This window comes from Pleurodeles waltl, chromosome 5 (genome assembly GCF_031143425.1).
Source record: "Pleurodeles waltl isolate 20211129_DDA chromosome 5, aPleWal1.hap1.20221129, whole genome shotgun sequence".
NCBI lineage: Eukaryota > Metazoa > Chordata > Amphibia > Caudata > Salamandridae > Pleurodeles > Pleurodeles waltl.
This window is the reverse complement of record NC_090444.1, coordinates 1,866,075,280-1,866,102,139: the sequence shown is the minus strand read 5'-3', so window position 1 is coordinate 1,866,102,139 and position 26,860 is coordinate 1,866,075,280. Positions and strand designations below refer to the sequence as shown.

Genomic DNA, 26,860 nt, shown 5'->3' with positions numbered 1-26,860 from the left:
CAGGGCTGAGTGGGGGTGTGCTGGGCACGGTGGCAGAGCCGAGAGTAGAAAGAAGTAAGCAGGGCTGAGTGGGGGTGTGCCGTGCACGGTGGCAGAGCCGAGAGTAGAAAGAAGTAAGCAGGGCTGAGTGGGGGTGTGCTGGGCACGGTGGCAGAGCCGAGAGTAGAAAGAAGTAAGCAGGGCTGAGTGGGGGTGCTGTGCACGGTGGCAGAGCCGAGAGTAGAAAGAAGTAAGCAGGGCTGAGTGGGGGTGTGCTGGGCACGGTGGCAGTGCAGAGAGTAGAAAGAAGTAAGCAGGGCTGAGTGGGGGTGTGCTGGGCACGGGGGCAGTGCAGAGAGTAGAAAGAAGTAAGCAGGGCTGAGTGGGTGTGTGCTGTGCACGGTGGCAGAGCCGAGAGTAGAAAGAAGTAAGCAGGGCTGAGTGGGGGTGTGCTGGGCACGGGGGCAGTGCAGAGAGTAGAAAGAAGTAAGCAGGGCTGAGTGGGGGTGTGCTGGGCACGGTGGCAGTGCAGAGAGTAGAAAGAAGTAAGCAGGGCTGAGTGGGGGTGTGCTGTGCACGGTGGCAGAGCCGAGGGTAGAAAGAAGTAAGCAGGGCTGAGTGGGGGTGTGCTGGGCACGGTGGCAGAGCCGAGAGTAGAAAGAAGTAAGCAGGGCTGAGTGGGGGTGTGCTGGGCACGGTGGCAGAGCCGAGAGTAGAAAGAAGTAAGCAGGGCTGAGTGGGGGTGTGCTGGGCACGGGGGCAGTGCAGAGAGTAGAAAGAAGTAAGCAGGGCTGAGTGGGGGTGTGCTGGGCACGGTGGCAGAGCCGAGAGTAGAAAGAAGTAAGCAGGGCTGAGTGGGGGTGTGCTGGGCACGGTGGCAGTGCCGAGAGTAGAAAGAAGTAAGCAGGGCTGAGTGGGGGTGTGCTGGGCACGGTGGCAGAGCCGAGAGTAGAAAGAAGTAAGCAGGGCTGAGTGGGGGTGTGCTGGGCACGGTGGCAGAGCCGAGAGTAGAAAGAAGTAAGCAGGGCTGAGTGGGGGTGTGCTGGGCACGGTGGCAGAGCCGAGAGTAGAAAGAAGTAAGCAGGGCTGAGTGGGGGTGTGCTGTGCACGGTGGCAGAGCCGAGAGTAGAAAGAAGTAAGCAGGGCTGAGTGGGGGTGCTGTGCACGGTGGCAGAGCCGAGAGTAGAAAGAAGTAAGCAGGGCTGAGTGGGGGTGTGCTGGGCACGGTGGCAGTGCAGAGAGTAGAAAGAAGTAAGCAGGGCTGAGTGGGGGTGTGCTGGGCACGGGGGCAGTGCAGAGAGTAGAAAGAAGTAAGCAGGGCTGAGTGGGTATGTGCCGTGCACGGTGGCAGAGCCGAGATTAGAAAGAAGTAAGCAGGGCTGAGTGGGGGTGTGCTGTGCACGGTGGCAGAGCCGAGAGTAGAAAGAAGTAAGCAGGGCTGAGTGGGGGTGCTGTGCACGGTGGCAGAGCCGAGAGTAGAAAGAAGTAAGCAGGGCTGAGTGGGGGTGTGCTGGGCACGGTGGCAGAGCCGAGAGTAGAAAGAAGTAAGCAGGGCTGAGTGGGGGTGTGCTGTGCACGGTGGCAGAGCCGAGAGTAGAAAGAAGTAAGCAGGGCTGAGTGGGGGTGCTGTGCACGGTGGCAGAGCCGAGAGTAGAAAGAAGTAAGCAGGGCTGAGTGGGGGTGTGCTGGGCACGGGGGCAGTGCAGAGAGTAGAAAGAAGTAAGCAGGGCTGAATGGGTATGTGCTGTGCACGGTGGCAGAGCCGAGAGTAGAAAGAAGTAAGCAGGGCTGAGTGGGGGTGTGCTGGGCACGGGGGCAGTGCCGAGAGTAGAAAGAAGTAAGCAGGGCTGAGTGGGGGTGTGCTGGGCACGGTGGCAGAGCCGAGAGTAGAAAGAAGTAAGCAGGGCTGAGTGGGGGTGTGCTGGGCACGGTGGCAGAGCCGAGAGTAGAAAGAAGTAAGCAGGGCTGAGTGGGGGTGTGCTGGGCACGGTGGCAGAGCCGAGAGTAGAAAGAAGTAAGCAGGGCTGAGTGGGGGTGTGCTGGGCACGGTGGCAGAGCCGAGAGTAGAAAGAAGTAAGCAGGGCTGAGTGGGGGTGTGCTGGGCACGGTGGCAGTGCCGAGAGTAGAAAGAAGTAAGCAGGGCTGAGTGGGGGTGTGCTGGGCACGGTGGCAGAGCCGAGAGTAGAAAGAAGTAAGCAGGGCTGAGTGGGGGTGTGCTGGGCACGGTGGCAGAGCCGAGAGTCGAAAGAAGTAAGCAGGGCTGAGTGGGGGTGTGCTGGGCACGGTGGCAGAGCCGAGAGTAGAAAGAAGTAAGCAGGGCTGAGTGGGGGTGTGCTGGGCACGGTGGCAGAGCCGAGAGTAGAAAGAAGTAAGCAGGGCTGAGTGGGGGTGTGCTGGGCACGGTGGCAGAGCCGAGAGTAGAAAGAAGTAAGCAGGGCTGAGTGGGGGTGTGCTGGGCACGGTGGCAGAGCCGAGAGTAGAAAGAAGTAAGCAGGGCTGAGTGGGGGTGTGCCGTGCACGGTGGCAGAGCCGAGAGTAGAAAGAAGTAAGCAGGGCTGAGTGGGGGTGTGCCGGGCACGGTGGCAGAGCCGAGAGTAGAAAGAAGTAAGCAGGGCTGAGTGGGGGTGCTGTGCACGGTGGCAGAGCCGAGAGTAGAAAGAAGTAAGCAGGGCTGAGTGGGGGTGTGCTGGGCACGGTGGCAGTGCAGAGAGTAGAAAGAAGTAAGCAGGGCTGAGTGGGGGTGTGCTGGGCACGGGGGCAGTGCAGAGAGTAGAAAGAAGTAAGCAGGGCTGAGTGGGTGTGTGCTGTGCACGGTGGCAGAGCCGAGAGTAGAAAGAAGTAAGCAGGGCTGAGTGGGGGTGTGCTGGGCACGGGGGCAGTGCAGAGAGTAGAAAGAAGTAAGCAGCGCTGAGTGGGTGTGTGCTGTGCACGGTGGCAGAGCCGAGAGTAGAAAGAAGTAAGCAGGGCTGAGTGGGGGTGTGCTGGGCACGGGGGCAGTGCAGAGAGTAGAAAGAAGTAAGCAGGGCTGAGTGGGGGTGTGCTGGGCACGGTGGCAGTGCAGAGAGTAGAAAGAAGTAAGCAGGGCTGAGTGGGGGTGTGCTGTGCACGGTGGCAGAGCCGAGGGTAGAAAGAAGTAAGCAGGGCTGAGTGGGGGTGTGCTGGGCACGGTGGCAGAGCCGAGAGTAGAAAGAAGTAAGCAGGGCTGAGTGGGGGTGTGCTGGGCACGGTGGCAGAGCCGAGAGTAGAAAGAAGTAAGCAGGGCTGAGTGGGGGTGTGCTGGGCACGGTGGCAGAGCCGAGAGTAGAAAGAAGTAAGCAGGGCTGAGTGGGGGTGTGCTGTGCACGGGGGCAGTGCAGAGAGTAGAAAGAAGTAAGCAGGGCTGAGTGGGTATGTGCTGGGCACGGTGGCAGAGCCGAGAGTAGAAAGAAGTAAGCAGGGCTGAGTGGGGGTGTGCTGGGCACGGTGGCAGAGCCGAGAGTAGAAAGAAGTAAGCAGGGCTGAGTGGGTATGTGCTGTGCACGGTGGCAGAGCCGAGAGTAGAAAGAAGTAAGCAGGGCTGAGTGGGGGTGTGCTGGGCACGGGGGCAGTGCAGAGAGTAGAAAGAAGTAAGCAGGGCTGAGTGGGGGTGTGCTGTGCACGGTGGCAGAGCCGAGAGTAGAAAGAAGTAAGCAGGGCTGAGTGAGGGTGTGCTGGGCACGGTGGCAGAGCCGAGAGTAGAAAGAAGTAAGCAGGGCTGAGTGGGGGTGTGCTGGGCACGGTGGCAGTGCCGAGAGTAGAAAGAAGTAAGCAGGGCTGAGTGGGGGTGTGCTGGGCACGGTGGCAGAGCCGAGAGTAGAAAGAAGTAAGCAGGGCTGAGTGGGGGTGTGCTGGGCACGGTGGCAGAGCCGAGAGTAGAAAGAAGTAAGCAGGGCTGAGTGGGGGTGTGCTGGGCACGGTGGCAGAGCCGAGAGTAGAAAGAAGTAAGCAGGGCTGAGTGGGGGTGTGCTGGGCACGGTGGCAGAGCCGAGAGTAGAAAGAAGTAAGCAGGGCTGAGTGGGGGTGTGCTGGGCACGGTGGCAGAGCCGAGAGTAGAAAGAAGTAAGCAGGGCTGAGTGGGGGTGTGCTGGGCACGGTGGCAGAGCCGAGAGTAGAAAGAAGTAAGCAGGGCTGAGTGGGGGTGTGCCGTGCACGGTGGCAGAGCCGAGAGTAGAAAGAAGTAAGCAGGGCTGAGTGGGGGTGTGCCGGGCACGGTGGCAGAGCCGAGAGTAGAAAGAAGTAAGCAGGGCTGAGTGGGGGTGCTGTGCACGGTGGCAGAGCCGAGAGTAGAAAGAAGTAAGCAGGGCTGAGTGGGGGTGTGCTGGGCACGGTGGCAGTGCAGAGAGTAGAAAGAAGTAAGCAGGGCTGAGTGGGGGTGTGCTGGGCACGGGGGCAGTGCAGAGAGTAGAAAGAAGTAAGCAGGGCTGAGTGGGTGTGTGCTGTGCACGGTGGCAGAGCCGAGAGTAGAAAGAAGTAAGCAGGGCTGAGTGGGGGTGTGCTGGGCACGGGGGCAGTGCAGAGAGTAGAAAGAAGTAAGCAGGGCTGAGTGGGGGTGTGCTGGGCACGGTGGCAGTGCAGAGAGTAGAAAGAAGTAAGCAGGGCTGAGTGGGGGTGTGCTGTGCACGGTGGCAGAGCCGAGGGTAGAAAGAAGTAAGCAGGGCTGAGTGGGGGTGTGCTGGGCACGGTGGCAGAGCCGAGAGTAGAAAGAAGTAAGCAGGGCTGAGTGGGGGTGTGCTGGGCACGGTGGCAGAGCCGAGAGTAGAAAGAAGTAAGCAGGGCTGAGTGGGGGTGTGCTGGGCACGGTGGCAGAGCCGAGAGTAGAAAGAAGTAAGCAGGGCTGAGTGGGGGTGTGCTGTGCACGGGGGCAGTGCAGAGAGTAGAAAGAAGTAAGCAGGGCTGAGTGGGGGTGTGCTGGGCACGGGGGCAGTGCAGAGAGTAGAAAGAAGTAAGCAGGGCTGAGTGGGGGTGTGCTGGGCACGGTGGCAGAGCCGAGAGTAGAAAGAAGTAAGCAGGGCTGAGTGGGGGTGTGCTGGGCACGGTGGCAGAGCCGAGAGTAGAAAGAAGTAAGCAGGGCTGAGTGGGGGTGTGCTGGGCACGGTGGCAGAGCCGAGAGTAGAAAGAAGTAAGCAGGGAAGTAAGCAGGGCTGAGTGGGGGTGTGCTGGGCACGGTGGCAGTGCAGAGAGTAAAAAGAAGTAAGCAGGGCTGAGTGGGGGTGTGCTGGGCACGGTGGCAGAGCCGAGAGTAGAAAGAAGTAAGCAGGGCTGAGTGGGGGTGTGCTGGGCACGGTGGCAGAGCCGAGAGTAGAAAGAAGTAAGCAGGGCTGAGTGGGGGTGTGCTGGGCACGGAGGCAGAGCCGAGAGTAGAAAGAAGTAAGCAGGGCTGAGTGGGGGTGTGCTGGGCACGGTGGCAGAGCCGAGAGTAGAAAGAAGTAAGCAGGGCTGAGTGGGGGTGTGCTGTGCACGGTGGCAGAGCCGAGAGTAGAAAGAAGTAAGCAGGGCTGAGTGGGGGTGTGCTGTGCACGGTGGCAGAGCCGAGAGTAGAAAGAAGTAAGCAGGGCTGAGTGGGGGTGTGCTGTGCAAGGTGGCAGAGCCGAGAGTAGAAAGAAGTAAGCAGGGCTGAGTGGGGGTGTGCTGTGCACGGTGGCAGAGCCGAGAGTAGAAAGAAGTAAGCAGGGCTGAGTGGGGGTGTGCTGGGCACGGTGGCAGAGCCGAGAGTAGAAAGAAGTAAGCAGGGCTGAGTGGGGGTGTGCTGGGCACGGTGGCAGAGCCGAGAGTAGAAAGAAGTAAGCAGGGCTGAGTGGGGGTGTGCTGGGCACGGTGGCAGAGCCGAGAGTAGAAAGAAGTAAGCAGGGCTGAGTGGGGGTGTGCTGGGCACGGTGGCAGAGCCGAGAGTAGAAAGAAGTAAGCAGGGCTGAGTGGGGGTGTGCTGGGCACGGTGGGAGAGCCGAGAGTAGAAAGAAGTAAGCAGGGCTGAGTGGGGGTGTGCTGGGCACGGTGGCAGAGCCGAGAGTAGAAAGAAGTAAGCAGGGCTGAGTGGGGGTGTGCTGGGCACGGTGGCAGAGCCGAGAGTAGAAAGAAGTAAGCAGGGCTGAGTGGGGGTGTGCTGGGCACGGTGGCAGTGCCGAGAGTAGAAAGAAGTAAGCAGGGCTGAGTGGGGGTGTGCTGGGCACGGGGGCAGTGCAGAGAGTAGAAAGAAGTAAGCAGGGCTGAATGGGGGTGTGCTGGGCACGGTGGCAGAGCCGAGAGTAGAAAGAAGTAAGCAGGGCTGAGTGGGGGTGCTGTGCACGGTGGCAGAGCCGAGAGTAGAAAGAAGTAAGCAGGGCTGAGTGGGGGTGTGCTGGGCACGGTGGCAGAGCCGAGAGTAGAAAGAAGTAAGCAGGGCTGAGTGGGGGTGTGCTGGGCACGGTGGCAGAGCCGAGAGTAGAAAGAAGTAAGCAGGGCTGAGTGGGGGTGTGCTGGGCACGGTGGCAGAGCCGAGAGTAGAAAGAAGTAAGCAGGGCTGAGTGGGGGTGTGCTGGGCACGGTGGCAGAGCCGAGAGTAGAAAGAAGTAAGCAGGGCTGAGTGGGGGTGTGCTGGGCACGGTGGCAGAGCCGAGAGTAGAAAGAAGTAAGCAGGGCTGAGTGGGGGTGTGCTGGGCACGGTGGCAGAGCCGAGAGTAGAAAGAAGTAAGCAGGGCTGAGTGGGGGTGTGCTGGGCACGGTGGCAGAGCCGAGAGTAGAAAGAAGTAAGCAGGGCTGAGTGGGGGTGTGCTGGGCACGGTGGCAGAGCCGAGAGTAGAAAGAAGTAAGCAGGGCTGAGTGGGGGTGTGCTGGGCACGGTGGCAGAGCCGAGAGTAGAAAGAAGTAAGCAGGGCTGAGTGGGGGTGTGCTGGGCACGGTGGCAGAGCCGAGAGTAGAAAGAAGTAAGCAGGGCTGAGTGGGGGTGTGCTGGGCACGGTGGCAGAGCCGAGAGTAGAAAGAAGTAAGCAGGGCTGAGTGGGGGTGTGCTGGGCACGGTGGCAGAGCCGAGAGTAGAAAGAAGTAAGCAGGGCTGAGTGGGGGTGTGCTGGGCACGGTGGCAGAGCCGAGAGTAGAAAGAAGTAAGCAGGGCTGAGTGGGGGTGTGCTGGGCACGGTGGCAGAGCCGAGGGTAGAAAGAAGTAAGCAGGGCTGAGTGGGGTTGTGCTGTGCACGGTGGCAGAGCCGAGAGTAGAAAGAATTAAGCAGGGCTGAGTGGGGGTGCTGGGCACGGTGGCAGTGCAGAGAGTAGAAAGAAGTAAGCAGGGCTGAGTGGGGGTGTGCTGGGCACGGGGGCAGTGCAGAGAGTAGAAAGAAGTAAGCAGGGCTGAGTGGGGGTGTGCTGGGCACGGGGGCAGTGCAGAGAGTAGAAAGAAGTAAGCAGGGCTGAGTGGGGGTGTGCTGGGCACGGTGGCAGAGCCGAGAGTAGAAAGAAGTAAGCAGGGCTGAGTGGGGGTGTGCTGGGCACGGTGGCAGAGCCGAGAGTAGAAAGAAGTAAGCAGGGCTGAGTGGGGGTGTGCTGGGCACGGTGGCAGAGCCGAGAGTAGAAAGAAGTAAGCAGGGCTGAGTGGGGGTGTGCTGGGCACGGTGGCAGAGCCGAGAGTAGAAAGAAGTAAGCAGGGCTGAGTGGGGGTGTGCTGGGCACGGTGGCAGAGCCGAGAGTAGAAAGAAGTAAGCAGGGCTGAGTGGGGTTGTGCTGTGCACGGTGGCAGAGCCGAGAGTAGAAAGAATTAAGCAGGGCTGAGTGGGGGTGCTGTGCACGGTGGCAGTGCAGAGAGTAGAAAGAAGTAAGCAGGGCTGAGTGGGGGTGTGCTGGGCACGGGGGCAGTGCAGAGAGTAGAAAGAAGTAAGCAGGGCTGAGTGGGGGTGTGCTGGGCACGGTGGCAGAGCCGAGAGTAGAAAGAAGTAAGCAGGGCTGAGTGGGGGTGTGCTGGGCACGGTGGCAGAGCCGAGAGTAGAAAGAAGTAAGCAGGGCTGAGTGGGGGTGTGCTGGGCACGGTGGCAGAGCCGAGAGTAGAAAGAAGTAAGCAGGGCTGAGTGGGGTTGTGCTGTGCACGGTGGCAGAGCCGAGAGTAGAAAGAAGTAAGCAGGGCTGAGTGGGGTTGTGCTGTGCACGGTGGCAGAGCCGAGATTAGAAAGAAGTAAGCAGGGCTGAGTGGGGGTGTGCTGTGCACGGTGGCAGAGCCGAGAGTAGAAAGAAGTAAGCAGGGCTGAGTGGGGGTGTGCTGTGCACGGTGGCAGAGCCGAGATTAGAAAGAAGTAAGCAGGGCTGAGTGGGGGTGTGCTGTGCACGGTGGCAGAGCCGAGAGTAGAAAGAAGTAAGCAGGGCTGAGTGGGGGTGTGCTGGGCACGGTGGCAGAGCCGAGAGTAGAAAGAAGTAAGCAGGGCTGAGTGGGGGTGTGCTGGGCACGGTGGCAGAGCCGAGAGTAGAAAGAAGTAAGCAGGGCTGAGTGGGGGTGTGCTGGGCACGGTGGCAGAGCCGAGAGTAGAAAGAAGTAAGCAGGGCTGAGTGGGGGTGTGCTGGGCACGGTGGCAGAGCCGAGAGTAGAAAGAAGTAAGCAGGGCTGAGTGGGGGTGTGCTGGGCACGGTGGCAGAGCCGAGAGTAGAAAGAAGTAAGCAGGGCTGAGTGGGGGTGTGCTGGGCACGGTGGCAGAGCCGAGAGTAGAAAGAAGTAAGCAGGGCTGAGTGGGGGTGTGCTGGGCACGGGGGCAGTGCAGAGAGTAGAAAGAAGTAAGCAGGGCTGAGTGGGGTTGTGCTGTGCACGGTGGCAGAGCCGAGAGTAGAAAGAAGTAAGCAGGGCTGAATGGGTATGTGCTGTGCACGGTGGCAGAGCCGAGAGTAGAAAGAAGTAAGCAGGGCTGAGTGGGGGTGTGCTGTGCACGGTGGCAGAGCCGAGAGTAGAAAGAAGTAAGCAGGGCTGAGTGGGGGTGTGCTGTGCACGGTGGCAGAGCCGAGAGTAGAAAGAAGTAAGCAGGGCTGAGTGGGGGTGTGCTGTGCACGGTGGCAGAGCCGAGAGTAGAAAGAAGTAAGCAGGGCTGAGTGGGGGTGTGCTGTGCACGGTGGCAGAGCCGAGAGTAGAAAGAAGTAAGCAGGGCTGAGTGGGGGTGTGCTGTGCACGGTGGCAGAGCCGAGAGTAGAAAGAAGTAAGCAGGGCTGAGTGGGGGTGTGCTGTGCACGGTGGCAGAGCCGAGAGTAGAAAGAAGTAAGCAGGGCTGAGTGGGGGTGTGCTGGGCACGGTGGCAGAGCCGAGAGTAGAAAGAAGTAAGCAGGGCTGAGTGGGGGTGTGCTGGGCACGGTGGCAGAGCCGAGAGTAGAAAGAAGTAAGCAGGGCTGAGTGGGGGTGTGCTGTGCACGGTGGCAGAGCCGAGAGTAGAAAGAAGTAAGCAGGGCTGAGTGGGGGTGCTGGGCACGGTGGCAGAGCCGAGAGTAGAAAGAAGTAAGCAGGGCTGAGTGGGGGTGTGCTGGGCACGGTGGCAGTGCAGAGAGTAAAAAGAAGCAAGCAGGGCTGAGTGGGGGTGTGCTGGGCACGGTGGCAGAGCCGAGAGTAGAAAGAAGCAAGCAGGGCTGAGTGGGGGTGTGCTGGGCACGGTGGCAGAGCCGAGAGTAGAAAGAAGTAAGCAGGGCTGAGTGGGGGTGTGCTGGGCACGGTGGCAGAGCCGAGAGTAGAAAGAAGTAAGCAGGGCTGAGTGGGGGTGTGCTGGGCACGGTGGCAGTGCAGAGAGTAAAAAGAAGCAAGCAGGGCTGAGTGGGGGTGTGGAGGGTAGAAAGAAGCAAGCAGGGCTGAGTGGGGGTGTGCTGGGCACGGTGGCAGAGCCGAGAGTAGAAAGAAGTAAGCAGGGCTGAGTGGGGGTGTGCTGGGCACGGTGGCAGAGCCGAGAGTAGAAAGAAGTAAGCAGGGCTGAGTGGGGGTGTGCTGGGCACGGTGGCAGAGCCGAGAGTAGAAAGAAGTAAGCAGGGCTGAGTGGGGGTGTGCTGTGCACGGTGGCAGAGCCGAGAGTAGAAAGAAGTAAGCAGGGCTGAGTGGGGGTGCTGTGCACGGTGGCAGAGCCGAGAGTAGAAAGAAGTAAGCAGGGCTGAGTGGGTGGCAGAGCCGAGAGTAGAAAGAAGTAAGCAGGGCTGAGTGGGGGTGTGCTGGGCACGGTGGCAGAGCCGAGAGTAGAAAGAAGTAAGCAGGGCTGAGTGGGGGTGTGCTGGGCACGGTGGCAGAGCCGAGAGTAGAAAGAAGTAAGCAGGGCTGAGTGGGGGTGTGCTGGGCACGGTGGCAGAGCCGAGAGTAGAAAGAAGCAAGCAGGGCTGAGTGGGGGTGTGCTGGGCACGGTGGCAGAGCCGAGAGTAGAAAGAAGCAAGCAGGGCTGAGTGGGGGTGTGCTGGGCACGGTGGCAGAGCCGAGAGTAGAAAGAAGCAAGCAGGGCTGAGTGGGGGTGTGCTGGGCACGGTGGCAGAGCCGAGAGTAGAAAGAAGCAAGCAGGGCTGAGTGGGGGTGTGCTGGGCACGGTGGCAGAGCCGAGAGTAGAAAGAAGCAAGCAGGGCTGAGTGGGGGTGTGCTGGGCACGGTGGCAGAGCCGAGAGTAGAAAGAAGCAAGCAGGGCTGAGTGGGGGTGTGCTGGGCACGGTGGCAGAGCCGAGGGTAGAAAGAAGTAAGCAGGGCTGAGTGGGGGTGTGCTGGGCACGGTGGCAGAGCCGAGAGTAGAAAGAAGTAAGCAGGGCTGAGTGGGGGTGTGCTGGGCACGGTGGCAGTGCAGAGAGTAAAAAGAAGCAAGCAGGAAAGCTTGTAGTGTGTAACAAGCAGGAGCGGGGGTGAACTGGGGTATTGGCAGGGTGCGTGGCTTGAGAAGGCCAGGGAGGCTGAGAAGTGAGCACACCTGGAGCGGGCTGTGGTCTGGGAGGGTGGATTGCAGTCTCAGTGTCGGCACAGGATGAGTTTGTCTTCTTTTCTACTACCTGTACATTTATGAAGTATATGGAGCAGGTGTTGTATCGTCCATACTCATGTCTGCATATGTTATCTGTAATTAAACTTAATGATGACCTTTTCTCTTTTCCAGTGGTCGGTGCCCAAGCGTCCATCCTCTTCACCAAGGAGCCATACTCTCAGGACATCCTACATGGTCGAGGCGCCATCCTTCCATGTGAAGTAGAGGACCCCTCCAACATAGACTTCCAGTGGCTGCAAAATGGCACCCCCGTTGAAGACAGTGACAGGCGATTCAAGGAAGGCAGCAACCTCCAGTTTACCGCCGTCGACCGGCGACAAGATGCTGGTAACTTTCAGTGCATCGCCAGGAACCTGGTCACTGGGGAGGAGGCCCGCACCACCAATGCCTCTTTCAACATCAAGTGTGAGTCTTTGCAGCTTCACATCAGCTTTTTACTTCTGATTCTGGAGAAAAAGTTTTTTTTTTTTTCAATACGGAACTCCCAGAATCTCAGATCAATCCTGATGAATGCTTTTCATAAGTGCAGATTCCACGCAGTCTGTCTTTTATCCAGGCATGTATAAATCCCCTATTTTGGTTTCACCATCAAAACCCCTTTCTCTCCCCTCTTTCCCCCTTTCTTCTCTCTACAGAGCTTTTCCTATGGCCCTGCTGTCCTCTCTGCGCCCTCAAATGCTTTTTTTCTGTACTTCTGTCCTCCAGTCCTGCTTTTACACCTCTACCCATACCCAAGAACTTCAACCGTTCCCTATACCTTAACATCTTTACCTATATTCTGTTACTTCTTCTCTACCTATAGACCCTAGTACCTATACACTTAACTACCCTATTTTCTAATGGGTACTTCTAACCCCAGATTCCTCACCTTAAGAATATTCTCCTGGCGGACTGGATCTGGAAGTTTTCATAGCAGTGCTCATGAGTGCCCTCAGGTGGTGCCATGTAGCTCCACATTGGCTTTAATCCACCCTCCAAGTGACAAAGCTGGGGTGCATATAAGCGCCATCCCTGCATGCTGACATCAGTTCCTTTCTTTCTATGCCTTTCAACACGGATCCGGAGATCTGCTCCCTTTTTGTTGTTAGTTAAAACTGAATTCCAGTTCTTGTCCCCTCCCAAGGCTAAAGAGTTCAAACCATGCCATGACTGTTGAAAACAATGTCCGTGCTGGACGAGCAAGAAATCCGCCTCAGGTGTTTAGGTTCAAGGCATGACTTTGTCATTTGTGGAATGTACACTTGAAGGTGGTCTGGGACTGTGGAGCAAAGCTGTATGTCCCAGAAATATCAAAAGAAGTCTACAAGTCCCACTGTAAGTTGAAGCTGCGGACCTGTTTCCGCAATGTCGATCCCATGAGAGATCCTGCTCATAGTAAAGATCATCTGGTGAGTGAAACTCGAAATGGAAACACAAGAAGATGGAAAGGGACGACCCCACCTGCCACTCTCTAGCTAAAGAATAGTTGTGATGGTGCCATAGTGCCATTCCAACTCACTCCTGATTTTTGATTGAGGAGCCGATCCCACAGTTAATCTGAACGTTCCATAAGTTCCCCTCAACCAGTTCCCTATTGATTGCCTTCGGGCCCACAGGATCCGCAGGGGCCTCCGCTCAGGTTACTGCAGGTTTATTAATCCCTGATCCTTCTGAGCCCCTGAAACAAACCGCTGGTTCCACACAGACTCCAATGCCAACTTCTGTTCTGGCTCCAAGAAGTGACGGTCCCTTCCTCATTGGAGCCAACCTCAATGTCGCTGGAAGTGGCTCTTATGCTGACCAAAATCTGGCCTGACTGAGGTCACACTCTGCTACTACTTGTTGATTGCAGTGGAGCTGATAGGGATAGTTTACCCGCACAGTATGATGATGTCTTTACAGAGGGCCAGTGGATTGATACTTCCCCTGATACAGCAAGGTTTTCCCTTAGCTAGAAACAACCGCCTGTGGGAGGCAGGATATGACATTTTGTCCCAGTCTGGCAGCCCATTGCATCCAACAGATGGGTACTCCAGATTGTCCAGCCCTTCTTTCTTTCTTTGCCCTTGTTTCTTTCTGACTGTCCACATATTCAGCCCACAGCCAAGCAACTCTAAGGACCACCTACCCATCTTAATGCAAGAGGGGCCAGCTGTACTGTCCAAAGGGGCCATCAAGAGGGCACTGACGATGGAAATCGGGGTGGGTTGTCAATCCCACTCGTCCCTTATGATGAAGGACAGAGGCCTTTGTCCAGTTTTAGATCTTCGCTGATCTTAGTCTTAAAGCAGAAGGGCATATTCAAAATGCTCACACTGGGCCATGTTCTGTCTGGCTTGGATCCAGGCAGTTGGACTTGCAGAACGCATACTTTCATGTGCCCAAACTGCATTGCAAAAGGCGTTACCTGTAGTTCAAAGTAGGCCAGGAGCATTTTCAGTTCATCTACTCCACTTCGACTTTAACAGCGCCCCTCTGGTGTTCAGAAAAGTGATGCCGGTAGTTGCTGCGCATGCCGTGTTTGGAGGTTAGGACACCAGATTTCCCCTTGCTTGGCTGTTGAAGGTGGGCTTGCCATAGTCTGTCAGAGACCACATCAAGACAAAGGTGCACTTCCATATGTTGTTTGGGTTCTCTGTTGTGCCAAAGTCACACCTGACTCCTTTGCAGACGCATCATTTTAAAGGAGCTGTTCGGGACATGGTGCAGTTCAGGGCGTTTCTTCCATCTCAACTAGTTAATGTAATTCGGGCTATCATCCTTCTCTTTCAGCCTTTGTCCTGAATATCAGTGAAAGCAGCTCTGACTTCTTACCTGTTGGACTCGTGAACCTGTTTATCCATTTAGCCAGGTAGCATGTTAAGGGATCATTAATGGGGAGAGATGATTCAGGGTAAAGAAGCCTTACCGGGCTTCCATTGTGTCTTCTATGGCAGCAGCATGGCATTGATCTGGTAAATTTCATTTTGTTAATTCTTATCCCATACCTTCACTGACCTGTTGGGTTTGTGAAAAATCCAAGCCAAATATCAATCAGAAGGGTAATATATGGGGTCGGCATCCTGCGAATGTCCTAAAATCAAAGAAAGGAGAAGTCTAATCGGGTCCTAGTTGGGCAAAGTGAAAAGCAGGCATTGGAATATTGAAGCATTGTAAGCATTGAAGAAGGTGTTCATGACTTCTCAGCTGATTTCAGCCGGTCTCTGAAGAGCAGATTGGCGCTAAAATATCTATTAGCCATTTTGCTAATATTCAAAATCCACGAGGGCTGTTTAGGGAAGCAATAGTGACCCTTATTCAGAAACTAGGTAAAGACACTCTGCTGACGGAGTGATTGCCTATCACATTGATCAGTGCAGACTAAGATCCAGCAAAGGTTCTTGCGACCGGTCATAAACCAGTTGTCATCACTGATCCACTGGACCAGTGAGGCTTTGCCAAAGGCACGTACTTCGTCTCCACTGCAGCATCTTTCCTACGGCAGAGGAGCTCGCGTGGTGTGCCGCTGATGCTGCGAAGACCTTTCAGAGAGTTGAATAGGAATTCTTCTCCAAACTGCTTGAGTTGCACATTTTCTTTGACAACATTTTTAAGCTTAAAGTTTCTATGCATACCCCCAAGCTTAAGTTCTCCTTAATGGTATCCTCTCCACATTCAGTCTCCAAAGTGGAACCAGACAGTTATGCCCTCTCTTAACTTCGTTCCAGCCTTGATCCCACTCCTACAGAGACTAAGGCACCACCAAGCAAAGTTATGAAAAAAATGCCAATCCTGTGACCAAAACCCCTCTGTCTACACTGACAACGTCCTTTTCCTTATTAGTAACTCCTCCATATATCTTTTGCAGAAACTCGGTGTGCCATTGACAGGGGTTAGAGGTCTCTTCTGTATCTTGTCTTGATAGTCTTCAGAAGCCTTAGAATCTGCATTGTAGCCTCTTTTTGAAAGCTGTAAGCGTTAGTTGAAGTTAGCGCTGAACGCAGGGAGCTTGGATCTCTTTTTAACAAATATGCAAATCAATAGAGAAAGTAAAATGTCTAACACTCCCAGTTGCAGTACAGCACATGCAAAAGCCTGTCAAATACACGAGAGTCACAAATTATGCCTACAATGCAAATTGCTATCTAACTTCTTTTTATTACTGTTTTTTGTTTTTCCATTATTTATAAACATAACAGATGTCAATTGGCAGGTGGAACAACACTGGTATATATATTTGTACAATCAATTTTTCCTCAGCAAACATATATGTATTTTTTGCTCACTGATCCCTTTCACAGTTTTGCTACTAGCTTCAGGAATACACCCACCAGTGCCCTCATGTCTTCACGTTTTTTCAGCAGCCCCTAGCTTTGTACAATGTTTTCGTGCATTAATCCATGGCCTGAGCCGTTCTTCCAGTGGAGGAGTCCTGTCTGGTATCTAGTAATGGAATGTCCACATTGGTCACAAGCATCCCTATGGCCTCTGTTTGAGTTCCCAGGACCTTTCCACTCCTCCAGCCACAAAATCGAATTGTTCTCTGTTATATCAGGTCTATCCACCACTTTCCTTAGAGTGACATCCACATGTCCTGTAATCCGTAATTGGGTGAGCACCCTAGATGTTGTTTTGCTTTTCACTAATGACCGAGCTGACAATCTCTGGAATGAACTTCTGAATTCAAAGAAGACATTTATTATTATTTCACCAAGCGGTTCCTAAAAGGAGATCAGCATGTTGAAAGCCCATGTTTACAAATAGTCACAACAATGAAAGGAAAACATACTAAAATGATTCTCCACTACAATATACACAGCAAATATATGTATCTATTTCATAATGCAAAGCAAATAATGAATTAAAAATGCATTACCGTAGGGTCTGCCAAGTTCTTAATCTTTCTCATGCCAGCAAGACAATTACCCCATTTGACTGCGAAAGAGAAAGAGATCTCTACCCTCACGGGAAAGATATCAGGCATGCGACATCCAGAATACTGATTAAGGCCACTCACGCTCTCACTGTCGCACTGGGTTCTCTTATATCTTGAAAAACCAAAAGGAGCTTTCTGGAAAAAAAACCCTGATTTTGCAATTCAAACATGCTTGCTAGTTTAGGTATGCTTTGAAAATAACACGTTGGGTTTTGGCCACAATCCCAATATGTCAAATCAAAACAAGGCTGTTCCCTGCCGTCTCAGTACATCCTTATTAACCAAAGGCCTTGGTGAGAAAGAGCACGAAAACAAGACAGAATGCACAGTTTACAATGTGGAAAATCACAAGCAGCCTTTAACATGGCAGTGTCTAATTCTATGATAAAGTCAATAGGCAGAATGAATCTAAGGCTAAACTGAATATAAAATGTAGCCTGTAACTGGTGAACACTGGACCGCTAATCCAGGTGCAAAGTGGTGCAGAACAAAGTCAGTGGTCAAAACACACATTTCACTACAGATGTCAATGCTAGAATGTTGATTGGTCAAAATATACAGCAGAAAATATTGAAAAAATATCAACTGGTATGTTACCTTACTCCATCTGTATGCACCTTATTAAAACATATATCTTCAAGGTGCATAGATGTTAGGGTAGAAATAGTAAATATATAATTCTCTACATGAAGTTACCTTTCAGTATTTTGTCTCAATACTGTCCTCTATATTCTTGTAGTACAAGATTCTTGGGGTTGATATTCAGTAGTACAATCCTTATTTGTAGGGCATGTATGAAGAAACCTATTTCTGTTACAGTGTGACCATTTGGGTTTGTCACCAAGTTAAATTCCATAGCGTTTCAGGGGGATAGTATATCTGATGAAAATGCTTGAATTGTGTTCGTTGCAGGCAGGATAATTAGTTTTTTTAGTTTGTGCAATTTCGGTCTCTGTCCAGTCCTTGTCTTCTTGCTTCGCCAGATCTCAAACCTTCTGCATCCTTAGGGCCACCGAAGGATCCTCATGTTGAGATAAACGGGCCCGATTTAGATATTGGCGTACAGTTACACTGTCACAGTGGTGATGGATATCCCGTTTGCAGAAATCTCAATACCATTGGAAATAATGGGATTTAGATTTTGGCAGATGAGATGTCTGTCACCGTTGTGACGCAGTAAACAGTCTGCCAAGATCTACATCAGTCCCAAAGTCTGTATCAGCCCTTGTAGGAGGCTGGCCTGGCTTGTAGTGGGTGCCTTGGGTACTTACACCAGGTCCAGTTATCCCTTGTTAGTGAATGTAGTAGTGTTCTAGCAGCTTAGCCTGATAGAGGTAGCTATCGCAGAGCAGCTTAGACTAAACTAGGAGACATGCAAAGCTCATGCAATACCACTTATAGTTACACAGTACTTATACACAAGTAAAGACAATACTCAGTGTTACCAAAAATAAAGGTATGTATTTGGGTGATACAGTACCAAAGACATCTTAGAGACAATACTCCTTCTGGAGGTAAGTATTATACACAATATATACACCAGACACCAAAATTAGGCAAGTAAATAGTCATAGAACAATGCAAACAGTAGGAAATCCTATAGAATGCAATGGGAGAAAATAGGTCTAGGGGCAACACAAACGATATACTAAAGTGGAATGTGAATCACGAATTCCCCCCTAGACAAGTGTAGTGTGTGCAGAATCGCTGGGAGAGTAAGAATACATTAAAGGTAAGTAAATTACCCCACCCCAGAGCCCAGAAAAGCAGGAGTAAAGTACTGCAAGTTTCCTTAGGACACGCTAAGGAAACTCGTTTTTGGGATTTTGCAGCAGCCAACCAAGTCTCCAAAGAACAACTGCTGGATTATTGGACCTGAAGACCTGCAAAGGAAGGGGACCAAGTCCAGAAGTCGAAAGAAGTTCCAGGAAAGACAGGAGCCCCTGCCAACCCAGAAGAGGGTGCAAAAGAAGAGTCCCCGGTTAGTAGAAGACTGCAGAAATGCACCCTAGGAAGATGCCAGCGGGTTTCTGCATGATGCAAAAGATGTCCCACGGCGTGAAGGTCGTTGCAGACGAGATTTCGTGTTGGAAGGCGCCAACAAGCTGTGGCTTAGACAAAAGTGCATTTTTCATCAAAATGGTGCTGGATGGACCCAGGAGGGACCTGGGGGCCTCAACTCTGTGTGAGGAGGAAGAGGGGTCTCTCAGCACTTCAGAGAGCCCTCAGGATGCCAGCCAGCACCCCCAGAAGCCGCAGGCTTCAAAGGAGGTGCAAAACGCGATTGATGCAGCACAGCAAAAGAAGGTCCCACGCCACCGGTGAACAACTCAGCGAGTTGAGCGTTGGAGGATGGAGTGCTGGGGACCTGGGCCAGGCTGTGCACAAAGGAATTTTGCAAAGAGTGCACAGAGGCCTCCGGAGGCGAAGAAGACACAATACACAGGGGTACCGTCATTCTCGGGGAAGGCAAGGTCTTCACAGGTGCGTCTCCAGAGCTCGTCAGCTCAATGGCTCGAGGGACCCTTTTAAACATTGTAAGAAGTTGGCTCTGTATGCACTATTTCAAAGTAAGGAATAGTATGCACAGAGTCCAAGGGTTCCCCTTAGAGGTAAGTGTAAGGAAATGCCTCCTTGGCATGGTTACCCCCTGACTTTTTGCCTTTGCTGATGCTATGTTTTGAATTGAAAGTGTGCTGAGGCCTGCTAACCAGGCCCCAGCACCAGTGTTATTTCCCTAACCTGTACTTTTGTATCCACAATTGGCACACCCTGGCATCCAGATAAGTCCCTTGTAAATGGTACCTCTGGTACCAAGGGCCCTGATGCCAAGGAAGGTCTCTAAGGGCTGCAGCATGTCTTATGCCACCCTGGAGACCCCTCACTCAGCACAGACACACTGCTTGCCAGCTTGTGTGTGCTGGTGAGAACAAAATGAGTAAGTTGACATGGCACTCCCCTCAGGGTGCCATGCCAGCCTCTCACTGCCTATGCAAGTATAGATAAGTCACCCCTCTAGCAGGCCTTACAGCCCTAAGGCAGGGTGCACTATACCATAGGTGAGGGCACCAGTGCATGAGCACTGTGCCCCTACAGTGTCTAAGCCAAACCTTAGACATTGTAAGTGCAGGGTAGCCATAAGAGTATATGGTCTGGGAGTCTGTTTTACACAAACTCCACAGCACCATAATGGCTACACTGAAAACTGAGAAGTTTGGTATCAAATTTCTCAGCACAATAAATGCACACTGATGCCAGTGTACATTTTATTGTAAAATACACCCCAGAGGGCACCTTAGAGGTGCCCCCTGAAAAGTTAACCGACTATCTGTGTAGGCTGACTGGTTCTAGCAGCCTGCCGCAACCGAGACATGTTGCTGGCCCCATGGGGAGAGTGCCTTTGTCACTCTGAGGCCAGTAACAAAGCCTGCACTGGGTGGAGATGCTAACACCTCTCCCAGGCAGGAGCTGTAACACCTGGCGGTGAGCCTCAAAGGCTCACCCCTTTGTTCCAGCACCGCAGGACACTCCAGCTAGTGGAGTTGCCCGCCCCCTCCGGCCACGGCCCCCACTTTTGGTGGCAAGGCCAGAGAAAATAATGAGAACAACAAGGAGGAGTCACTGACCAGTCAGGACAGCCCCTAAGGTGTCCTGAGCTGAAGTGACTCTAACTTTTAGAAATCCTCCATCTTGCAGATGGAGGATTCCCCCAATAGGATTAGGGATGTGACCCCCTCCCCTTGGGAGGAGGCACAAAGAGGGTGTACTCACCCTCAGGGCTAGTAGCCATTGGCTACTAACCCCCCAGACCTAAACACGCCCTTAAATTTAGTATTTAAGGGCTCCCCTGAAACTAAGAATTTAGATTCCTGAAACTACAAGAAGAGGACTGCTGAGCTGAAAAACCCCTGCAGAGGAAGAACAGAAGACACCAACTGCTTTGGCCCCAGACTTACCGGCCTGTCTCCTGCCTTCCAAAGAAACGTGCTCCAGCGACGCTTTCCAAGGGACCAGCGACCTCTGAATCCTCTGAGGACTGCCCTGCTTCAAGAAAGACAAGAAACTCCAGAGGACAGCGGCACTGCTCTAAAAGAACTGCAACTTTGTTACAGAGGAGCAGATTTAAAGACCCCTGCAAATCCCCGCAAGAAGCGTGAGACTTGCAACACTGCACCCGGCGACCCAGACTCGACTGGTGGAGAACCAACACCTCAGGGAGGACCCTCCGGCGACTCCGAGACCGTGAGTAACCAAAGTTGTCCCCCCTGAGCCCACACAGCGACGCCTGCAGAGGGAATCCCGAGGCTCCCCCTGACCGCGACTGCCTGAACCCAAAGTCCCGACGGCTGGAAAAGACCCTGCACCCCCAGCACCTGAAGGGACGGAACTTCTGTGCAGGAGTGACCCCCAGGAGGCCCTCTCCCTTGCCCAGGTGGTGGCTACCCCGAGGAGCCCCCCCCTTGCCTGCCTGCACCACTGAAGAGACCCCTTGGTCTCCCATTGACTCCCATTGGAAACCCGACGCGAGTTTACACACTGCACCCGGCCGCCCCCGTGCTGCTGAGGGTGTACTTTCTGTGTGGACTTGTGTCCCCCCCGGTGCCCTACAAAACCCCCCTGGTCTGCCCTCCGAAGACGCGGGTACTTACCTGCTGGCAGACTGGAACCGGGGCACCCCCTTCTCTCCATTGAAGCCTATGTGTTTTGGGCACCTCTTTGACCTCTGCACCTGACCGGCCCTGAGCTGCTGGTGTGGTAACTTTGGGGTTGCTCTGAACCCCCAACGGTGGGCTACCATGGACCCAAAACTGAACCCTGTAGGTAATTTACTTACCTGCTAAAACTAACAATACTTTACCTCCCCCAGGAACTGTGAAAATTGCACTGTGTCCACTTTTAAAACAGCTGTTTGTGTTTTATGTGAAAAGTATATATGCTACCGTAATTATTCAAAGTTCCTAAAGTACTTACCTGCAATACCTTTCAAATGAGATATTACATGTAGAATTTGAACCTGTGGTTCTTAAAATAAACTTAGAAAAGATATTTTTCTATAACAAAACCTATTGGCTGGATTTGTCTCCGAGTGTGTGTTTCTCATTTATTGCCTGTGTGTATGTACAACAAATGCTTAACACTACTCCTTTGATAAGCCTACTGCTCGACCACACTACCACAAAATAGAGCATTAGTATTATCTCTTTTTGCCACTATCTTACCTCTAAGGGGAACCCTTGGACTCTGTGCATGCTATTCCTTACTGTGAAATAGCACATACAGAGCCAACTTCCTACAGTAAGATAGTGGCAAAAAGAGATAATACTAATGCTCTATTTTGTGGTAGTGTGGTCGAGCAGTAGGCTTATCAAAGGAGTAGTGTTAAGCATTTGTTGTACATACACACAGGCAATAAATGAGGAACACACACTCAGAGACAATTCCAGGCCAATAGGTTTTTGTATAGAAAAATATATTTTCTTAGTTTATTTTAAGAACCACAGGTTCAAATTCTACATGTAATACTTTGCATGAAAGGTATTGCAGGTAAGTACTTTAGGAACTTTGAATAATCACAATAGCATATATACTTTTCAAATAAAACACATATAGCTATTTTAAAACTAGACAGTGCAATTTTCACAGTTCTTAGGGGGAGTAAGAGTTTGTTAGTTCTTGCAGGTAAGTAAACCACCTACGGGGTTCAAGTTTGGGTCCAAGGTAGCCCACCGTTGGTGGTTCAGAGCAACCCTAAAGTTACCACACCAGCAACTCAGGGCCGGTCAGGTGCAGAGTTCAAAGTGGTGCCCAAAACGCATGGGCTTCAATGGAGAAGGGGGTGCCCCGGTTCCAGTCTGCCGGCAGGTAAGTACCCGTGTCTTCGGAGGGCAGACCAGGGGGGTTTTGTAGGGCACCGGGGGGGACACAAGTCCACACCGAAAGTACACCCTCAGCAGCACGGGGGCGGCCGGGTGCAGTGTGCAAACAAGTGTCGGGTTTGTAATAGGAATCAATGGGAGACCAAGGGGTCTCTTCAGCGATGCAGGCAAGGGGGGGGGGGGGCTCCTCGGGGTAGCCACCACCTGGGCAAGGGAGAGGGCCTCCTGGGGGTCACTCCTGCACTGGAGTACCGATCCTTCAGGTCCTGGGGGCTGCAGGGTCTTTTCCAGGCGTCGGGATCTGGGAGTCAGGCAGCCGCGGTCAGGGGGAGCCTCTGGATTCCCTCTGCAGGCGTCGCTGTGGGGGCTTAGGGGGGACAACTTTGGTTACTCACAGCCTCGGAGTCGCCGGGGAGTCCTCCCTGAAGTGTTGTTTCTCCACCAGTCGAGTCGGGGTCGCCGGGTGCAGGGTTGCAAGTCTCACGCTTCTGGCGGGAAACGCTGTTGTCTTTAAGTTGCTCCTTTGGAAACAAAGTTGCAGTCGTGGGTGAACAGGGCCGCTGTTCTCGGGAGTTTCTTGGTCCTTTTAGAGCAGGGCAGTCCTCTGAGGATTCAGAGGTCGCTGGTGCTGGGGAAAGCGTCGCTGGAGCAGTTTTCTTCCAAAGGTGGGAAACAGGCCGGTAGAGCTGGGGCCAAAGCAGTTGGTGTCTCCGTCTTCTCTGCAGGGTTTTTCAGCTCAGCAGTCCTCTTCTTCTTAGGTTGCAGAAATCTGAGTTCCTAGGTTCAGGGGAGCCCTTAAATACTAAATTTAAGGGCGTGTTTAGGTCTGGGGGGTTAGTAGCCAATGGCTACTAGCCCTGAGGGTGGGTACACCCTCTTTATGCCTTCTCCCAAGGGGCGGGGGTCACATTCCTATCCCTATTGGGGGAATCCTCCATCTGCCAGATGGAGGATTTCTAAAAGTTAGTCACCTCAGCTCAGGACACCTTAGGGGCTGTCCTGACTGGCCAGTGACTCCTCCTTGTTTATTCTCATTATTTCCTCCGGCCTTGCCGCCAAAAGTGGGGCCGTGGCCGGAGGGGGCGGGCAACTCCACTAGCTGGAATGCCCTGTGGTGCTGGAACAAAGGGGGTGAGCCTTTGAGGCTCACCGCCAGGTGTTACAGCTCCTGCAAGGGGGAGGTGATAAGCATCTCCACCCAGTGCAGGCTTTGTTACTAGCCACAGAGTGACAAAGGCACTCTCCCCATGTGGCCAGCAACATGTCTCGAGTGTGGCAGGCTGCTAAAACCAGTCAGCCTACACAGGTAGTTGGTTAAGGTTTCAGGGGGCACCTCTAAGGTGCCCTCTGGGCTGTATGTTACAATAAAATGTACACTGACATCAGTGTGCATTTACTGTGCTGAGAAGTTTGATACCAAACTTCCCAGTTTTCAGTGTAACCATTATGGTGCTGTGGAGTTCGTGTTTGACAGACTCCCAGACCATATACTCTTATGGCTACCCTGCACTTACAATGTCTAAGGTTTTGCTTAGACACTGTAGGGGCACAGTGCTCATGCACTGGTGCCCTCACCTATGGTATAGAGCACCCTGCCTTAGGGCTCTAAGGCCTGCTAGAGGGGTGACTTATCTATACTGCATAGGCAGTGTGAGGTTGGCATGGCACCCTGAGGGGAGTGCCATGTCAACTTACTCGTTTTGTCCTCACCAGCACACACAAGCTGGCAAGCAGTGTGTCTGTGCTGAGTGAGGGGTCCCCAGGGTGGCATAAGATATGCTGCAGCCCTTAGAGACCTTCCCTGGCATCAGGGCCCTTGGTACCAGGGGTACCATTTACAAGAGACTTATCTGGATGCCAGGGTGTGCCAATTGTGGAAACAAAAGTACAGGTTAGGGAAAGAGCACTGGTGCTGGAGCCTGGTTAGCAGGCCTCAGCACACTTTCAAATCAAAACATAGCATCAGGAAAGGCAAAAAGTCAGGGGGTAACCATGCCAAGGAGGCATTTCCTTACAAACATGAAGTCCGATTGGGAGCACACTGCCTAACATTCCAGTCGAGTTTGCCCCTTGCATCCTGGTACATGCAGTTTGAACAATTAACGCTTGCTTGAAAAAATCTGTACTATTTCACTAAAGTTAGTGCAGACAATACTGTTCATCTCTAGACATGTCATGTTTAAAAGGCTCCCTCAAGCCACTGAGCTGACGAGCTCTGGAGATGCACCTGTGAGCCGGGGAGTGGTACTAAACCTGAGACGATATCAGCGGCATTTCCAGCAACCCCAAATATTTTTGTTATTCTTTGGTCTCTACTGATGAAGAGCACTAACCCAGAAACACGTATCTAGAGATGAACAGTACTGTCTGCACTAACTTTAGTGAAATAGTACAGATTTTTTCAAGCAAGCGTTAATTATTCAAACTGCATGTACCAGGATGCAAGGGGTGAAATCGACTGGAATGTTAGGCAGTGTGCTCCCAATCGGACTCTACGTAGTGTGCGAAGTAGGTGTCGGGTTTTGCGATGAAAGTAATGGAGGGACCCGGGGGTCACTCTAGTGATGCAGGCAGGGCACAGGGGGGCTTCATGGGCTTCCCACCGACTGGGCTAGGATGAGGGCTGCCTGCTGGTCACTCCTGCACCAGTGGTTGGTTCCTCTCGGTCCTAGGGGCTGCTGGTGCTCTTCTTTGTCCAGGCGTCGGGTTCCTTTGTTACCAAGCAGTCGCGGTCAGGGGGAGCCTCTGGATCCTCTCTGCAGGCGTTGCTAGGTCGACTTGGGTTGTCCACGTCGTTAGTCGCGTGGGGGGTCCTCTCTGCGGTGTTGGTTCCTCTGAACACGAGACGGGAGCATCTGGTGCAGTGTGTGAAGACTCACGATTTTGGAGTGAGGCTGGAGTCTCTTTAAAGTTGGCTTTCTTGTTGCAGTTTTGGACAGAGGCGCTGGCCTGGAGTTTCTTGGTCCTTTAGGTGCAGGTCAGTCCTCAGAGGTTGCTGGTCCTGCTGGATGCGTCGCTGTGCAGGTTCTCTGAGTTTGGAGACAGGTTGGTAGGGCTGGGACCAAGTCAGTAGTCGCGTCTGTGGGGCTTTCAGGTCAGCAGTACTTCTTCCTTCAGGTTGCAGGAATCTGATTTCCTGGGTTTCAGGGTCGCCGCTAAATACTCAATTTAGGGGTGTGGTTAGGTCTTGGGGGCAGTAGCCAATGGCTACTGTCCTCGAGGGTGGCTACACCCTCTTTGTGCCTCCTCCCTGTGGGAAGGGGGAACATCCCTAATCCTATTGGGGGAATCCTCCAAAACAAGATGGAGGATTTCTTACGGCAGGGGTCCCCTCAGCTCAGGACACCTTAGGGGCTGTCCTGACTGGTGAGTGATTCCTCCTTGTTTTTCTCATTATCTCCTCTGAAGTTGCCGCCAGAAGTGGGGGCTGTGTCCAGAGGGGCGGGCATCTCCACTAGCTGGGATGCCTTGGGGCGCTGTAACGCCAGGCTCGAGCCTTTGAGGCTCACTGCCAGGTTTTTACAGTTCCTGCAGGGGGAGGTGTGAAGCACCTCCACCCAGTACAGGCTTTATTCCTGGCCACAGAGTGACAAGGGCACTCACCCCATCTGGCCAGAAACCCATCTGGATGTGGCACGCTGGCAGAAACCGGTCAGCCTAACACTAGGAATTGGACTGGTATACAAGGGGCATCTCTAAGATGGCCTCTGTGTGCGTTTTTTCAATGAATCCCACACTGGCATCAGTGTGCATTTATTGTGCTGAGAAGTTTGATACCAGACTTCCCAGTTTTCAGTGTAGCCATTATGGTGCTGTGGCGTTCGTGTTTGACAGACTCCCAGACCATATACTCTTATGGCTACCCTGCACTTACAATGTCTAAGGTTTTGCTTAGACACTGTAGGGGCATAGTGCTCATGCACATATGCCCTCACCTGTGCTATTGTGCACCCTGCCTTAGGGTTGTAAGGCCTGCTAGAGGAGTGACTTACCTATGCCACAGGCAGTGAGAGGTTGGCATGGCACTTTGAGGGTAATGCCATGTCGACTTAGTCATTTTCTCCCCACCAGCACTTATAAGCTGTGAGGCAGTGTGCATGTACTGGGTGAGGGGTCCCCAGGGTGGCATAATACATGCTGCAGCCCTTAGAGACCTTCCCTGGCCACAGTGCCCTTGGTACCAGGGGTACCATTTACAAGAGACTTATCTGTGTGCTAGGGCGGTGCCAATTGTGGGAACAAAGGTACAGTTTAGGGAAAGAACACTGGTGCTGGGCCCTGGTTAGCAAGGTCCCAGCACTCTTTCAATCATAACTAGCATCACCAAAAAGGCAAAACGTTAGGGGGTAACCATGCCATGAGAGGCATTTTCCTACAGCCTCTAAAGAAGAAATACCTTCCTTCATGCAGAGAATAAAACCTTTCTGCTCAGCTTTGAAGTTTTTCTGATATTGTTATTGTAAGGAAATGCCTCCTTGGCATGGTTGCCCCCTGACTTTTTGCCTTTGCTGATGCTATGTTTACAATTGAAAGTGTGCTGAGGCCTGCTAACCAGGCCCCAGCACCAGTGTTCTTTCCCTAACCTGTACTTTTGTATCCACAATTGGCAGACCCTGGCATCCAGATAAGTCCCTTGTAACTGGTACTTCTAGTACCAAGGGCCCTGATGCCAAGGAAGGTCTCTAAGGGCTGCAGCATGTCTTATGCCACCCTGGAGACCTCTCACTCAGCACAGACACACTGCTTGCCAGCTTGTGTGTGCTAGTGAGAACAAAACGAGTAAGTCAACATGGCACTCCCCTCAGGGTGCCATGCCAGCCTCTCACTGCCTATGCAAGTATAGGTCAGTCACCCCTCTAGCAGGCCTTACAGCCCTAAGGCAGGGTGCACTATACCATAGGTGAGGGTACCAGTGCATGAGCATGGTACCCCTACAGTGTCTAAACAAAACCTTAGACATTGTAAGTGCAGGGTAGCCATAAGAGTATATGGTCTGGGAGTTTGTCAAACACGAACTCCACAGCACCATAATGGCTACACTGAAAACTGGGAAGTTTGGTATCAAACTTCTCAGCACAATAAATGCACACTGATGCCAGTGTACATTTTATTGCAAAATACACCCCAGAGGGCACCTTAGAGGTGCCCCCTGAAACTTAACCGAC

The 26,860-nt window shown here is 53.1% G+C and overlaps 1 protein-coding gene across 1 annotated transcript in view; it reads left to right on the top strand.

The window, feature by feature from the left end:
- Nucleotides 1–26,860, top strand: part of PTK7 (protein tyrosine kinase 7 (inactive)) — a 535,321-nt gene that overhangs the window by 129,538 nt on the left and 378,923 nt on the right. The window contains exon 2 of the mRNA XM_069236405.1: nt 11,037–11,330. Within this exon, the coding sequence (XP_069092506.1) occupies nt 11,037–11,330 (294 nt within the window). The remainder of the gene's footprint in view (nt 1–11,036; nt 11,331–26,860) is intronic.